This window comes from Centruroides vittatus, unplaced genomic scaffold, assembly GCF_030686945.1.
Source record: "Centruroides vittatus isolate TY-2023 unplaced genomic scaffold, ASM3068694v2 contig_1343, whole genome shotgun sequence".
Lineage (NCBI taxonomy): Eukaryota > Metazoa > Arthropoda > Arachnida > Scorpiones > Buthidae > Centruroides > Centruroides vittatus.
The window spans coordinates 930,310-948,964 of record NW_027120855.1 but is presented as its reverse complement, the minus strand read 5'-3'; the positions used below and the strand labels follow the sequence as shown (position 1 = coordinate 948,964).

Genomic DNA, 18,655 nt, shown 5'->3' with positions numbered 1-18,655 from the left:
TTTACGGCACATTTTGAGTTAAAAGTTCGCCGTAATCTGACATATTTTGAGAGCATATTACATATTTATTAAATACCCTCCTAATTAGTTTCGTTTTTACAGTTGTTTGAGACGAAAATGATTTCTATTCCGGACAATGATTTTAATAGAGATGGACAAAAGACTAGACCTTCTTATGCCTAACCCGGGATCAAAATCGTCTTAAAAAAGTTTCTAGCTTTTTCAACCGACATTGCCACAATCTCGGGAAACAAGCGGCAAAATTCCAAATTTTTCAGACTTACTACTTAAATCCAACCAACCATCTTATTCGACACGACACGATAAAATCTTCCCAACTGTCGAACGAGTGAAAATTAGTAGAATTCGCTACTTAAGACCATTTAATCGATAAAATTACATCGTATAAAAATTAACTTTCAAAATCTGTAACGTTCTTGACAAAAATTTTTGTTAATCGCATTCTCCAATATAGAAAGTGTAAACAAAATCTAACACCTTATCTTCGCCGAGAAAGTTTAATTTAAAACAATTTAATATAGAAAGTGTATTATTTTCTAAATTTAATTAATACGCGCATAAACGGAGAACAACAACAACATAAAATAGATATTTTAAACAACAAATTTAAAAAATATTTCGGTTACTTTTTCCATAAAATATTAAGATTAAATCTTTTCAATTTTAAAGTATGCTCGGACGAGAATAAAATAAAATTTTCCGAGTCCTAACACAAAATCTGACGGTTAAAAGGAACCAAATGCTCCCTCTATGTATTCCTTTGATCGATTTAAAATCAATGTTAAAGACATTCGACTCGCTTAAAAGCATACATTTGGATAGAATTTGTGAGAAACGATTGCGACAATACCTAAAATTATTCTATCTTCGACAAAATTGAAAGAAGAAAAAACAATTTGATTTTATTTATGACAAACAACAATGTTAATCGCAAAAATCTTTCAATCACAAAATACCGTTAATGTTTACGTTTTCAATTCGGAAATTTCAAATATTTACTTCTATTTTTAATTTAATCTTTTAAAATTTTAACTTGTAGAATGAATTACAACTCTAAATATATCGGTTCACCATTTAGTTTGAGTTTTTAATATTATGGAGTTAACGCATAAAATAATTGATAACTCGCGAGTATCAAACTTCATATAAAATTACTTTAGAAGAAATAAATAAATTTATATTAATTAGAATTAGAAAAATAAAATTAAGTCAAAATTAATACGAGTTGTTATCAAATTTAAAAGATTTTATGTCATTTCCAGATGGTCGGAATGACCCTTGTATAGGAAAAAATTATTTTAGCATAATTATTGAAAAATTACAATAAAAAATAAATACGTCTATATACAATACCTTACAAGTCGCGATGCGTATAAATTCTTCCTATTAGGTAATAAATATTCGGTATAGTTTACATCGGGTCTTTCATTAATAAGAATTCTAATTATAAAATATTGTATTACAAAATCCTAATAAGAATATAAACTCAATTCTGTTCCACTGGTTCGAAAACCCAAAGATAGTCTTAAGTGAAATTATGTAACTCTTAAATAACACTAACGGGAAAACAAAATTTTCTTCAAATTTTTTACTCGTAAATTGTATTTTAATAGTTTCTACTGTTCATAAAAACAATGTTCAATTATTTATGTAATTATGCACAATTATATTAAATATCGGTTGCCACATTTCTATCTTTATTAAATTAGTTCTTTTTTATATAAATTTATATATATATACACAATCAAAAATTTTGTCCCTTACAATCATCGACAGCTCAAAAATTGTATCGAAAATATAATTTGTAACACATTATTTTATAGAACAATTAGCATCTACAGCAAACTGAAAAATTTCTGATTTACAAAGTATTTCCTAATAAAATCGTGTTATTTTTTCAAGTTAGTCTTTTCAAATAACGATAAAAGAGCTAATTAATAGAAAAAGGAAGGACGTGTAGGGCCGCATTAGTTATATAGGTGCTCGGCACTAGTTAATTTGTATTAGCGGCACTATACAAACTTTTACTTAAAGATAGAGCGACGGTAAAATTGTCCGTCGAACCCGCGGAGTCGAGGTCCTAATAACCGGGAAACTCGAATTTGAACATTAGTAATTAATGTTACGTTTGTTTAAAATTTGTATGCGTATTTCGATATAAATTACTTACATCTTTTAATTATAATTATTATTAAGATTTATTCGATAACTTTGAACGGTGATGTTTTAACATCATTACAAAAATATAAAAATTCTTAAGTTATTTTTCAATACGATCCAATAATGTATCTATAACAAACATTCGACTCTCAAAATCGATAATAGACGAAATTTTAAATCTGTAATTAATTGATAAAACAATAAATTTGAATAACAAAATGGCGGATCGCTTTTCTGGAAACACTCTCGGCTTGCTGTTTGTATCGACTAGATTTTTATACAGCGATGCTTTACAATTTCCTTCCTTCTGCTCGCGTTGCCGTACGACACGATTCCGCAAATAGGCAATTTGTAAGGTATCTATTTACAAACATATCGGCTACGTACAAGACTTCTCGGAATCGGAGACAAATTCGAGACAATTATTCTTCAGAAATTACTACAAGTAAAGTAGTTTTAAATTTTCTTAGAAATTAAAATTATTATAATCGAGTCGCATTCGTCGATCGATATCTAGACGGAATAATCGACTTAACTATTAACCATTCGAATTTATTCTAGCTCCGAGTTTACTAGCAATTCGTAACTCGACGAAATATTACCAAAACACAAAACTCGATATAAAATATATTGTCGTTCTTTGACCAGTCGATTTCTACTAAGATCTGCTCGACTATCACTTTCAAAATAATTTTTAACATACGAAATAAAAAATTAGCTTCAATTTATTTATTTTTTGTAATTTAACATAAAAAACGAAAATACTAAAGAAAAAGTATAAATTGATCTAGAAATTTAAGATAATGACTTTTTTAATAAGAAAATAAAATCTTAAATCTTCATTCAAATTAAGTTATAAAGACTTACCGAAGATTCTTATCCAACTATCCGTTGGAAAACATTCAATACCCGTAATGAAATCTTTCGCGACTCCTCAAATTCAATAAACACGCAACTTGCGGCAGAAAAATTAAAGTTCCGTCAAGTTTACGAAATAAATATCCACGAATTTTGCCGAGCGTCTTTAAATTCGCCGAGTTGTGACATCAAACAAAACAAGAAAAATTAAAGTTAATGAAATTTTAATAAACATTTTCAGAATTTATAACAGCATAAAAGCAGTCTTTAAACTAATAGATTTGAGAGCTTAATTTCAAAAAAGCAGTAAAATATATATAAAAGTTCTTATTAATGGCATAAAACTAGAATATGAGATCTACCAAAGTATACGCGGACTGTAAAAACTGTCTGGACTAAACCGTATTTGAGGTAAGTACAAAACACTTCTTAAATAATATTAGCTTTTTAAACAAATAATCGTGTTTTTAAATATTTCTTTCCTAACAATATTAAAAAACAAAATTAGTCCCCGAGAATTGTCTTCGGAGTTTTATAAAATGTATTTGCATAATGCACTAAATGCGCATAAATTTATTTACTCGTTCTTTTCAAAAGTTCATTCATTTTACAGTTAAAGTCATTAATTAAATACGGATTTTATGTTTAATTTGATAACTTGGTATTTCATTTAGTAAAAATAAAATAAACTAATCCTTTATAAATTAAAATTTATAATTTTTATTTCGTATTATATTTTTAATTAAAATTATTCAAAGTTAATTATATTTTGGCTTTCACAAATCTGAATTTAAAGAACTTTCTCAATTATTAGCATTTAACCTCGACATATAATTATAACTATTTAATTGATGTTTCGATTAGTTTTTACACATTTACAATTTATAGTATAAAACAAAGAACAAAGTCCAAAACTTTAATTTACAAACGTGTCACCATAAATGATTTATTAGAATATCAAAGAGAATATTCTAACATTTTTGGACCGATATTCATTTTCGGAACTTTCTTAAATGACAACGAACAAAATTATATACGAGACCTAAAAATTCTGAATCAAACTTTAAACGATAATAATAAAGTATGACCACGGCACCCTTTGAAAACTCGAAATAAAAAAAGGATACAAATGAACTACGTCTCTATGGACACAAAATTTAATTTAGCATTTATTCCATATAAGTAATTTCCAGATAGAAAAGAAAGAATTGTATCTACAATATTTGCAAGATAGAATCAAAAGTGAACAAAAATTTTGGATTTTTATATTACGTGTGATCGAGAGAGACAAAGATATGTTTCTTCTATCCGGGGAAACTGCCACCCCTTAAGTGAAATAGTGACGTTTCCAGAGCTGTGGGACGTATTTGTTTACCAGAAAAACAAAAATGAAGTTAATTTTATGTTCTGGCTCTCTGAGTGCCAAAAAACTGGCCTCAAAATTTGCAACACATACAAAAACATAAAGTTACCTCGCCGTTAATCAGACTTCGTGTTGGTGAAATTGTAAAAAGAGGATGTATTTTCTTTCTGCCTACCTCTTAACTGTGGTTTGAATCTAATTTGTATGTAGTCTAAACCTTAAACCTATATATAGTTTTTATTATTTTCTGACCTGTTTTATGATGTATTGGTGTGTTTATAACTGACTGCGGCAATTGTTGGTGAAGTTTTGCAACGGAAATGTTACGATGACAAAACTATATACTGAATATTAGAGAAAATCCTAATTTTATGTAGTCGTTACATGAAAAGTTTAACTTTGCATTGATAATTATGTACAATTGATATGAATTTTTATCCACATAAAATCCAAATTTAATAACATGTGATGATTCAACTTTTACATTACAAAACTTTTCTTCAGTTGATGGTTCGGTGTAATTTTGAAGTTTGAATTCCTGAAATGCACTAAAAACAATGGTGAACAGGTTGTGTAAATACTTGAAAATTAGGACTACAAAATATCAACACTTGAAATGGATAGATAACACTGAAAAATTATAATATACAAAAGTGTGTATAATCTAACTAAACAAACTTTTTATGAATAATCACATTTTTTATGAAGGGAATGTTTCTGCTGCAACAACTAACAAAAAACTCCAAACTGGTAAAAGACCAACCACCCGAAATACATTGAAAGTTTAGTAAATATTAGAAAAATTTAATTTTATTCGTGTTTTTAACGTGAAAATTACGCAGATAAAAATAAATCGTGATTGTTACCACATCTGTGGCAGAGAGAAAGGTATGCATTTACTCGTGTATAAATGTATGCCGTTGTTTCTTGTTTCCGAGGCCGTGGTTTGTGTCCCTTGAAGTGACCCGACACAAAAAGGAATCTCGTTTTCATTTTTCTCAGAAATAAATAAAAGCAACTACTCTTGAAACATCATTTATCTGTGTACGAGTCAGAAGGTTTCCCTTTTAAGTAGAATCCATGCTTGTGTACAGTTTTCGCTCAAACTTCCATTGAACAATTAAATGCTAATAATTTAAGGTATATTGCTGTTTTATTTCAGATAAAATGTTCTTCGAGACCAACTGTCTCAGTATTAGATCTCTAGTGTATTCTCATTGAACAACACAGTATATTAACTGCCTTATAAAGCAGTTGCGTAACATTCGAGTCATTTGTTCCGTCGGATCATTTTTAGCTAAGTTCTAATCCAAAGCAATGTTTCAACAGTGTTCTAAAGTATTCACAAATTCAGTCTTCTTTGAATTTATGCATATGTACAATAAATGCAAGTGGCATAAGTGATTTAAAGATAGTTGAGAATCAATGAGAAGTAACATCTGTCCTGGGAGACCTGCTACTGCAAGAAATATTGAAACAATCGAGAGAGTAAGAAAAGATACTAGATAAGGTCACAGGCAAACGATAAGCATTTGGGAATTTCTCGTGGCTCAATGCATTCAAATTTGAACATGTATTTTGTCTGGCAGCACCTTATTGCAAGAGCTTTAACAGACAAACAGCATGAAGCTTGTGCTCTGGTGAGTAGAGTTGATAGACAAGGTCAGTCAGGAATCTCATGTAATGGACAGAGTGATCACTGACATTGAAATTTAACATTTCCTCTACATCTCCAGTCAAAATACCAGTCCTTGATGTGTAGGATCACAGTTCACCATAACCAAAAAAGTTTAGAACTGACAAATCAAAACAAAAAATGATGTTAGTGTTTTTGTAACATGATGGCGTAAGAAACTTGGGAAATTGTTTGATATTTGTGTGTTTTTTGATACCTAAGGACACACCACAAATTTATTCCTGGAAATAAGATTGTCAATATGAAAAAGGTATGATAAATTCTTTTTACTTCTATGTCCTTACTCTTATAAATTTCTGTGTGTATCCTGTCTACTTGAACCTTGTTTATTAATAGGCTTTATTATACCAGTGTAGTTTCTGATTAGTATATAGAGATCTTAGTCAAAAGTCAAAATATCGTTATTTTTTACCTGAGATATAATAAAGCCTATTAATAAATAAGGTCCAAGTAGACAGAATACATACAGAAAGGTATAATGAAATTCTTAGTCTTCTGCACAAAGTAAGTCTTTTACCATGACAATATTGTTTTGTATTTGCAATATTCTTTCTGATCAACAAATATTTGACTAAGAATGCAATAACAGTACTTCTCTAACCTCCTACTCCGTGGCCAGATGACCGAGGCAGGTTTAACTAGAGCACAAGCTTCGTGCTATTTGTCTGCTAAAGCTCTTGCTACGAGGTGTCGGCAGACAAAATGCACATTCGAGTTTTTGTCGAGTATTAAATGCACCGAACTACGAGAAAATTCTCAAAAGGTCGTCGATCACTTGCCTATGATTTTATCTTATCTCTTCCCTTACTATTTTAATTGTCTCGACTTTCCTTGCAGTAGCGGGTCTCCCAGGACGGATGTCAGCTCTGATTGTTCTGGGGATCCAGGATTGAATATAGGTGATGGAAAATTGGAGATTGGTTCATTGCAAATATGTTAAGCCTCCTCCCTCATCATCCAGCTGCCTCACTGTAGCATTGTGGGCTTGGCCAAACTGAAAATGGATCTGAAGAAAGCCCTCTTAATGCGCACAGGGTGGAAAGAGTAAAAAAAAAACTGCATTATTCCTCTGATCTTGCCCCTGTAAACTTTCATCCATTCCCTGAAACAAAAGAAATCAAAAGGTCACAGTTTCTTAACAACTTCAAAGATAGAAGGTAACAGAAACCCTCAAAGCAATCCTGTAAGTCATTTTTTATTAAGTGAAAATATGGATATTGGTAGTAGTATGTAACTACAGAAAAACTTGCTTTAAAGGTGTTGTGTGTTAGAGTTGTGTGTCGTATGATAAAACCTATGCCAAAAGTTTGGTTCATTTTTGACTATCTCATATAACTTCACTACTGATTGATTTGATGTAAATACAAATCTACTATGATTCCCTAATTTTTTCATCATACAGTTTTTCTAAAATTTTAGTTTCAATCTATAAGACTTTTGCTTCCCTTTTCAGTACTTTTAGCTCATTATGCTAGAGAAGAACTGAAAACTGTCCATGTTTTAGGTGCAGATGTACAGTACCATGAATATCATGTCCTGTCCACACCACTGCTTTTGCATATATTTATCCACTTTTTCTATGATTCTGGTCAATATGTCATTGTTATACACACAGTTACAAATGATGAAAAGGGAAAATGATGGCCCAATACAGCCTCTTCAACCTTAAAAGGCTATATTGGACTGTATATGTACCGGTAGTCACGGGTGAAGATTGGAAAATGATGGGACCAAATATATCCAGACCAGATCACCACACAAAACTTCTATGAATCCAATCAGATTTAAATCAAGGTCTCCACAGTAGCAGGCAGACATTCTAGCCTCCATGGGCCATGTAGTCACCAAAGCCAATGTTTCTATACTCTCATGATGCCCATTTCGAAAATGATTAACGTTTCAGAAAGCAAAAACATTATATAATCATTTGAGTAGCAAAAAATAAACTCTACATTCCTCAAGGTTTTTTTTATGAGTTCAGCTTTTTTTTCATTTGATGGCAACTTTTTTTTTATATATGAAGACTGGTCAGTTTGGTAGAGTTACTTTCAGAAACATTTCTAATCACACACACAAAAATGAGATTGGAAATAAAACAAATAATAAGAAACGCAGGAAAATAAAATGAGATTGATAAAAATGAAAAAAAGGAAGGAAGTCTTGAGAAAAGAAAGTGCCTTTCTTTTTCAAGTGGAAGAAATTAGAACTAGCACTGCATGTGATAAAAAATTGTAAAACTTATGGTTTTACAGAAAATCGTTACGTACAGAAACTATAAAAGATAGCAGTTCTCTCTCTTCTACTTGAAATTTTAAACAATAGATAAATAGAAAATTTTAAACAGAAAAGTTTCAAGAGTTAAAAGTACAGAATATACATTTGCCTATTGATTTCTATTTCTCTGCTTTTATAGTAGTGATAAGTGATAACTAACTATACCCATAACATAAATTTGTAATTATTTAAAGTTAACAAAATGTTTCATTTTACAACGTTAAAATTTTACCCCATTATTAATTTGTATACAGCTTTTTATTGTTATTTAAGAAAGTCGTGATGATGAGTACATTTTATTCTCTTTGATGCTTTAATAAAATATTTATGATGGTGTTAATAATTTTACTATTAAACTACTGGAAGTATTATAGCATATCAGCGTTTGATATAATTTAAAATACTTTAACAGGCCTATATACACTTTTAAAAACAAATAATTTAAAAATTCTTTAAAATATGATGTTTTTGCAAAATTATTAATTCCATTTTTTGGTTTATTCTCATTGACTTCTTTTCTTATCAATAAGAATAACATGTTTTAACCTGGCAAAAATACATCGGCAAAGAAATGAATATTCCAAAAAATATGAATTTATCTATAAATCCCAACTACAAAAACAGAGTTGTGCTTAAACGGCAACACTTTAAATATTATTTTGAATTAATTAAGACGACGACAAAAATTTTGCAATCGCGTTATCTAAAATCGCTTCTTTCCGCAGATGTTTCCGCAACGTGGCACGTTCGAATGTGCGTCATGAGGTGAGTCTTCCAAGAAAAACGTCTGGTGCACAGCTGGCAGATGTAGTTCTTGCGCTGATAATAATGGATTTCCATGTGTCTTCTAAGATTGCTGGCATCGAAAAATGATTTTAAACACACCGGACAGAAAGGCCTATTTCGTACTTTTTCCTGCAAAGACTTTGATTTCTTTTCATAAAGTTTGCTTTGAGTTTTTTGTAAATTTTGAAATGACGCATTACTTGTCTTCACGAGTGACGAAATGTAGTCTGTAATCCAAACAAAAAATTTATCTTGATACACTTCAACTCTACTACATACTAATATCAGATGAATATAATTTATCACAAAAGAATTATTTGGTGATTAACAAGAAACAACAGTTTGTGAAAAAAGATGGCAAAGTTCAATGGATGAAAGGCTCATATTTTTACAAGATTATTTTATCTCTAAAATAATATATAGCAACATACAATCATTTTTTTAAAATTATGTCATTTTAGTTAAGTAATGTTTGTACTTTCAAACGTTAATATCTAAAACGGGATTTTAATTATATTTTCGAATATTTAATCAGTGAGCTTTAAGTTAAAATGAGTCTCCATCTATTGACACTTCTATTAATACATGTAATTCTTTAATTATTAAACCATATAAAAAAGAATTTGCCTAAGACCTGAAAGCAAAGATGCCACTTCATCCACTCCTCATTTCAAGTTCAGCTCTCTCAATCCAATGATTTGTTAGTGTGGCATTCAGGAATTTGCAAATATTTCAGTGAAAATAATGAGAGACTCTGTCTAGTTGAAACATGAATGTGCTGTCATATTCAGTAAGCTGTAGCATTAATACCCATTCTGCAGAATATGTAAGTAATTAATTCAACTCATAATGTTCTTGGTAAAGAAAAATGGACTGTACACTTGGCTCTGACATTGCACAAATCTGAGAGATTTGCTTTCCACCGATACCAGTTATACGTATACGTGGGTAAGTTTTAGTAGTTACTTCATACTCTAACTCCAAAAACGTATCAATGTTTTACAGACACCCCATGAGACAACATTTATTCTATTTTGTGCATAGACTATCAGATTTTAAACAAATCTTTTTATCATAATTTATATAGTCGAGAAGAGAAGTCTGAATAGGAAATATCAAGAAATTAACTTCTGCCTAAATACAGCAGTTTTTCAATAAATATAAAATAATAAGTAAGTTTTAAATTTAATGAATTTTGTCAATTATCAAGACAAATTTTCACACATTTAGGGCACTTCGTGTTTTAAAATAATTTTTAATTATTTTAAGTTCATCATTGACAAGTAGAAGTTTAAATAATAAATTTTAATTTTATTATTATTATTTATTTAGTGTAATTATTTAATAAAGACTATATTAATTAATAAAATTTTTAAATTTATTTAATTATCCTAATAAAGACTAAATAAGTTTTAGTTGGCTATGCATAATTAACACACTGTTTATAAGTGATAGTCTAGAGTAGAAATCATACACAATTTAGAAATAAAAAAGAAAATCTCTCTCAAGATTCAATTTTCTTCTTTTATTAGTGTGAGGCCCGGAAATAGCCCCCCCCAAAAAAGGGATATGTACAAATTTGTTAAGTTAAACCCCAAGATTATAGCTTTTATAAGTATCGAGTCGGCGACACCGGACTTTGATGTCGATGCTCATAAAGAGTAATGGGAAAAACAAAATTTTAGGTAAAGAAAATTTAGAAAGAAAAATATTAAAAATTTAAGATGCAGTTTAAAAAGCAAAACGAAACTAGAAAGAAAAAAATATCAAAATGAGCGTAGGTGTCATAGTCGACGATTAAACGCGATCGTAGTCTAAAAGACGGTGTCGGATAAACCTTCTCTTGCCGACCTTTCCCGCAACCTAAACGAAGCTCCATTTACACCTGGAGACGGGTGGGAGACCAATTAGGAAGCGCAGAAGAAATATCTGCCCAATTAGTGCCAAGTTAAGCTGAAAAACTAATAAAAACTCCGACTGCAAGAAAGGAAGACTTCCTCCATAACGGATCTTTTGGAATCGTCACCCTCTGCGCTCCGTGCTTCTGCTTGCCTCTATCTGGTGTTACGTATCTGTGCCGAACTTTGATACGCCATCGCCCCGAGGTCCGCCATCGCCAGGACAAAAGAAAACCCTTGAAGACATCTAACGGACTGGACGGTGCCTTTAAGGACCTTGTCAATTATACGTAAGCATTTTTCGACATAAATAAACAGTTTCTTTGTGAAACACTTGTCTTTTCTGCCTCCTCAAAACTGCCACCCACATGCGTATAGCCCTTAGCCATCCCGACGGTTGGGAATAAAACTCCCCCCATTTCGGCGACCTTACATTAGTTATGAGCAATTTTAAGTATTTTTTGTGAGGTACTTATTAAATAGACTAGGTATTTTCTGGGAAAACAAAACTAAGCTTCACATCAGGAGTCGGCAACATGCGGCCCGTTGCAAGTTTTTGTGCGGCCCACCAAGCAATATAACTTTTATATGGTAAAGTAAAAATTAGGAAGGCTTTTTTATTTTTTTTATTATATTATTATTATTTGTTATATTATAAAATATACTGATTATATTATTAATATTTTTTATAAATAAAAAGTAACAAAAAGTAGTAAAAGTTTTTATTGATAATATTTTTTAAATTCCCAAGAAATGGTAAGCAAGGTCAAGTGCACAAACACTAGCAATCCATACAAAGAAAAAAAAACCCAAAATTTTTTTGCATTTCTTGACATTTCAGGGTCCTGCGTTCAAAAATGTAAAAATCTTAGATGGGTTGTTTTTTGACCGATTACCATACTTTTCCTCTGTTACGCACAACAGCCAAGAAAGTAACAACATGAAAAATATATATCAAAACTACTTCTGAAACTTTAATATTTACAGAATAATAAAATAAAAAGTCAATAATATGGCAATGCTATAAAAATAATGCTATTTAAAAAACCTCCAGTATTTAAATGTATTAAAGAAAATCTAGTGAACAACAAAACAAAAGATTGTAATATACTTCTCGCTGAAGACTTGCAAATATTAAAAATATTTTAAGATAAAAAAGGAAGATTTATTAGGATTTATACAAAATGTTTAAAACTGTGTTGTGTCAATTATTTCATTATTACAGGAAATCTTTGTTATTTTGAACTCAGTTCAAAATCTCATTAGATTATAACTGTACTTCAGGGATATAGAGATTTACATGTTAAGGAATTGGTTAGTTTGAAATATGGCTTCTTTGAAATTTGAAGTTAAAATTCTGTCCAAACTATGTGTATGTTAACTCATTCATTTAGATGGAAGTTATTCCATGCTATAAGAGAACAATAGACCAAGAACAACTCTAAATCTGGTCAATATGCCTTTGCTTTTATAGTAACACATTTTCAGGTATCACCTTACAAATGGACTACTCCGTTTTTCCTCTTATTTCATAAAATATGGTTGGATTTTGGGATTGCAAGATTGAGCTACAAGTAACAAATTGAGATATTTATAGGACTCTAGGCCAATCTGTGGTCTGTGGAACACGGGTGCTCCGTGAAGCCACTTCGAGTGTTCCGCGAAAAAGCAAATATACAATTAAAAATTGTTGCAAAAGAAAAATCAATACAATGTAAAATAATTTTTGTATAGAAATGTAATTAGTAAACGCCAATGTCGTCATCTACTAGACCGAGTGTGCTCGATTTCAAAAAGATTTGCCATCTCTGCTTTAAAGATGATGTATTGAAACAGCTGCATGGAAAAAAAATGTCAAAGTTTACTGTTCTGCAGTGATGTGAAAGTTTAGTGTTCCCCAACTTCAAAAAGATTGAGAACCAGTGCTCTAGGATGCTACTTTTTGAATCACTTTAAAAATAATTTGGGCTACATTTCGAAGTAGTCTACTTTACTTTTTATAAAACCTATCTGGTGACCTGTGAGGTTCTCACTGGACATGTGCTGTTTACCTACAGATTATTATTATTATTATTATTATTATTAATTAATTAATAAAAATATCATTCTGTATAAGTAACCATATTCTATTTGCTTAATAAATTACATCAGTTACATGGCATTTGGCATATTGCACAGAAATATGTAAATCTTGGATAATTCAAAATTTTATAATTCAAAGTCCCAAATATTTCACCTCCTGAATTTCGAACCAATGAGGATTTCCTGTTTATATTTAAGCTAACAGCACACATAACTCATACTATTTATTCTTTAATTATTGTAACCTTAATAAAATAATAAAAGAAAAAATAATAATTAAATAATTTCAGACAAATCTATAGTTAGTAGTGATGTAACGAATAGTATATTCGACCTCAGCCGAATACCGAATATTCGGCTAGGAGAGTGGCCGAATACCGAATATTCGGCAAGGAGCGTGGCCGAATGGCCGAATATTCGGCCAAACTATTCGGCTTGATTAACGCACATACGAAAATTGGCGCGCAAACCACATTATGGCAAGGATCGCGCACCCTGCTCTCTATTTGCCCACTGTCACTACGATTTTTTCTTCCAGTAGGTCTAAATTATTTAAATTAATTAATTAAATTATAATTATTAAAGTTAATATGAGATGGAGCCTAACGTCTACCTCTAGGGCCAAATTGGTTTATAATTTATGTAATAGCCGTAAATAGCCCGATACGATTCGGCAGTTGTTGGTATTTAGATGTAAGTTATAACATACAAGTTATTTTATTTGCAATCGATCTTTTTAACTCTTTAAGCACTAAAATTTTGTTTTTACTACGTATTTGTAGACTGAATAGTGCCCTAAGGATATACTTTAGTGGGGACGTATGGTCTAGTTTCTGCTCAGTTGTGGAACAGTTCAAATATATTATTGGGGGTTTTCTATTTGTGAAGTTTTGTGATATTTTGTTGCTATCGTTTTTGTCAATATTTTTAAAATTAACATGATTTCAAATGTTATCTTTTGCATATAATGAAAAATGCTTGTTCTTTGTTTTATATATAAAATAAATTATATAGTAGTTACTCATCTTCTAGAAATAGATAAATAATTCTTTCTTTAAATACGATAAGTTTCAATAAAACGTTTCGTAAATCATTTTAAAACATCGTAAAAAATATTAAAATATACGCGAATACGAATATAACATAATTAACTAAACAATAACATTAATGCCCGATACATTCTAACCTACACGCCATCAATGCCATAAGATATCGGGCTAGATAAACGCTATAATATTATTTAATTACGAAATAATTTAATACTAGAGTTAGATGCTATTTCTTATTAACTTTAATAATTATAATTTACTTTTCAGCATTAATAAAAGTTACCAAAATGATTAATTTACTGTGTTTTTGTTATTTCTTACTCCTGTTTTGAGGTATTCGGTATTCGGCCGAATAGTGACTAAATATTCGGTATTCGGCCGAATAGTGAAAAATAGGCTGAATAGGCCGAATACCGGGTAGTAACCGAATATTCGTTACATCACTAATAGTTAGACAACAAGAATTAGTCAGTATACAGTCTTAGAGTGAAAATACGAATCACCATCAAATAACAATGTCTTATATCAATATTATATAAAGTGTTCATTTCGACATTTATCCAGGTTATAGTTTCGCCATTTTTGAATTGAGGCAAGATATCTTGCTGAAAGATAAAGATTTTGCTTCCAAGAATGTGACCATATTTACTAAGTTGCTCTTCCAACAGAGTTCAATAGGCTTGAGAGATCAAACATCCAGGGATAAAAGTGATATCGGTCTTTTCTTGAGCTGAGAATGTAACCCAAATCATCACAGAAACACTATCCATTTGTTAAGTGATTTGCACATTACCTTCAGCTCTTAAGTCTTGGCAATACTTTTGACAACCATCAGGTCCATCAAAGTTAAACTTTTTTTTTATCTGAAGATAGTATACTATATCACCAATGGGTCCAACTGATGGTCTTTCTTGTTATATCCAAACAAGCATTTTTATATTTCTTTGTTAACAGTGATTTTCCTCGTTAGTTTTGCGTATTTAAGTATTTCGTCGGATTGGAAAACTCGAGAAACAGCCAGAGTTGAACGGGAAAGTCCAGTAGCATCTTTGATTTTACTTGACGACAACTTAAGAGTTTCAAATAAACAAATTTGTCTTTCGTCACAAGATTACGAACAATTTTTTCTTCCGGGAGGATTTTTAGTGACCCCATCAATTCCACATTTTTTAACATTAGCTATAACACTTTGAGAATAGCTAGATGCAGTAGTAATTTCCTTCTGGGTTGCACCACTGCCATGAAGTCTCCAAATTTGTCTAATTTCAGATTCTGTAAGTTGGAATCCATGTGGCATGTTCCCTATTCGCTCAATAATTATTACAAATAATGTATCTCTTTGTATGGTCTATGTAAATGTTTGATATAACTTCATTTGCATATTTTCTCCCATTATTGTTCATGAAATTAACACTGAACTTATAATTTTGTCTGTACAAAACTTTGACTTTTCTGATATTTTGTTTTCAAATAATTTGAGTTAAAACTATTTAACATATTAAAATGATAGATATAATTGATTATTTTTGCATGTTACCATTTCATTTAAATAATTTATTCATTTACAGTCTAAAAACATTACTTGAACTTGTGTTTTTATCTAGTAGTGTATGAGTTATACAAATGTGTGCTATACTTATGTTACTTACCAAACCAAAAATTGAATTTTTAGAACTACTCAATAATTCTGGTGTCCACTTAGATAAATTTTAAAATAAAAAAGAATCCTTTACCTATGAATAGTGACTTTTGAACCATCCCATATATACAGTATCTACAGCAGTGTTTCTCAACCTTTTTCTCATTGTGGACTGGTAAAATTATAAATAATTTTTCGTGAACCAGTAATTACATGAGACTATGAATTACATTTATTTATTAAGTTTATATATGTTTATCCAGAGTTATTGTACATAAAAAAGTATAGACAGTTACTCTTAATCAACTACACAGTGTGTAAGTATGGTCAAATTTTTACTGCAGACTGGCACCAGTACATGGACCAGCAAGTGAAAAACACTGATCTAAAGAATTAAATAATTATATGATTTTATCAGTTAAAAACAGAAACTGTCACTAGAGTACATTTCAACTGAATTAGAATTAATTATTCTCAAACATCAAACTCTCTACAGATTGGGGTTGCTGTACGAAATCCATTTGAAAACCCTTGTGTGCATAGAAATTATTCTCAATTTAATCAAAATAAATGGTTCTATTTTATATTACATTTTGAATTGATTTTGTTATTGTTATATTTAGCTACAAGCAGATATAATTTTCTTTCTCATTTTTTAGAAAGGATAGCATATATAGCCCTCTTTTCAGAGAGTACTAAGAGATGCAGTTATAATTACAACTGCTTATAGCTAGGGCTGTTGATAAGAGGAGCTGGGAATTTTTCCCTAGTCCCAAAGAATACTCAGGAGTCTTATAGTGGGTCATACTGTAAAATTAATATTATTTTTGCTAACAGAAAATAAAATATTTAATACTGCTTTTTATTAATAAAGAAACATTCTACACATTTCATTTGTTCAAAGAAAAAAAGTGGCTAAAGGAATTCATTAAGAAGCAAAAGCAGATCACTGTACCTTCAGTCCCATACAAGCTTGCCACAGCCTTGCTTATATCCAAATATTTTTAATGTTGATTGATGGGACAGAATTTAAACATATCACCAAATCCTTACATCAGACCCAATACTACAATACACTTATCAAGAAAACCAGCTGGTATTTGTTAAAAAAACTAGATAATTTGATATAAAAGGATTGCAATTTCATTTTACTTATTTAATGATATACAATATCCTAATATATTGTAAACTTTTCATTGTTATTAAAAAATAAAAGTTATAAAAATAATTATTATAAATAGAAAAAAGTCAAATGTGTTTTGTTATTAATAAAAATAACAAAAAAGCATTTGACTTTAACTACATATTGTACCTATTTATTGCATGTACATTTTTGAATCCAAGTTTTTTTAACCATAATTGTCATATAAGAACAATATCTTTCCATAACTTATGCATATTACATCTATATGACTTATTTTTAATTACTGATATACAGCTTAGATTTCAACATTTAAAAAGTTACAAATTATAAAACAGTGCAAAGATTTATTTATTTAAATTATTAAATATGAATCTCCTGTGTGAACCGTCTTTGTAAGCCAAGTAATGAAATTGGTAGATGCTCCAACAGCATACGGTTAGGGAAACTTAGTTTATTCATATGCATTTTGGGTAGGTTTATTTCCCAACCCCTCTTCAGTGCCGTTAAGGAAAATACAAAAAACATTGAGGTTTCCGACAGTATTTAGGATCACGTAAATTGGAAAATAATAAACGCAGAAACTTACATATTATTATAAACTTATATTATTATTTTCCAATTTACGTGATCCTAAATACTGTCGGAAACCTCAATGTTTTTTGTATTTTCCTTAACGGCACTGAAGAGGGGTTGGGAAATAAACCTACCCAAAATGCATATGAATAAACTAAGTTTCCCTAACCGTATGCTGTTGGAGCATCTACCAATTTCATTACTTGGCTTACAAAGACAGTTCACACAGGAGTAATATTCACAGCATCCACACCTACTACGTTAAATATGAATCTTTTATGTTTATTCATCAATTATTAATAAGGTATAATAAATAATAATAATAATAATAATAAGTATAATTATAATTCTTAAAAATATCTTGAATATTTAATTTATTAATTATATAATTATTAAATTTAACATTAAAAATAATCACAAAATAGTTAAGCTGATATAACTTTAAAGTATCATTTGTTACAATGTGCCTGTAAAACAATTCAAACACTTGCACTCTTGTGTACAACAAATACAAAATTACAATGGAAGCTGCATCGAGATTAACCATTACCAATCGTCGTTACTAATACTGTTAATAAAAGTTATTGATAGTGTTAAATACAGTAACCCCTCATTATATTATGGATGTCTGAGATAAACCAAATGAGCAACGTATTAGTGTGTGTGATATAACTGATGTATTTATCTACCCATTTTTTTCCTATTTTAAATCTCCATGCCAGCTTTTTTTCTTTTCTTTTTTGGGTCATATTTCACACATTGGTAGTTTCAAAGTCAATTACTGAAATATTGCAATATTCTTTTGTCAGTAAATATTCAACTAATTTCTACTGGCAACCAATTTTTAAAATGTTATTGGCTAAACTGCTTTTTTATTTGGAAGACAAAAGAAGCATATATATATATTAAGGACCAATGTAATGAGGTGTGATATAACAAGGGGCTACTGTACTTTAAAGATATATGGCAAAGTTACAAACATAATAACAACAATGATTTTTGATTACACCATAATCAAATCTATCTAATAGACCATTTTCAAATAGTACATCTCAAAAAATTTTCCAACATCTTTAATAAAAGTCATATCTTATTTTGTCTACAACTTAAAT

The 18,655-nt window shown here is 30.0% G+C and overlaps 1 protein-coding gene across 3 annotated transcripts in view; it reads right to left on the bottom strand.

The window, feature by feature from the left end:
- The window catches only part of LOC136990843 (protein tramtrack, beta isoform-like), a 50,177-nt gene that overhangs the window by 3,297 nt on the left and 28,225 nt on the right, over positions 1-18,655 (bottom strand). Inside the window, exon 5 of one of the 3 annotated variants that reach the window (XM_067289294.1) lies at positions 8,945-9,385. The exons of the other annotated variants lie outside the window; for them this stretch is intronic. Within the exon in view, the coding sequence (XP_067145395.1) occupies positions 9,072-9,385 (314 nt within the window). The 3' untranslated portion in view covers positions 8,945-9,071. Of the gene's footprint in view, positions 1-8,944; positions 9,386-18,655 lie in introns of those variants that run through there. 3 annotated transcript variants of the gene reach the window in all.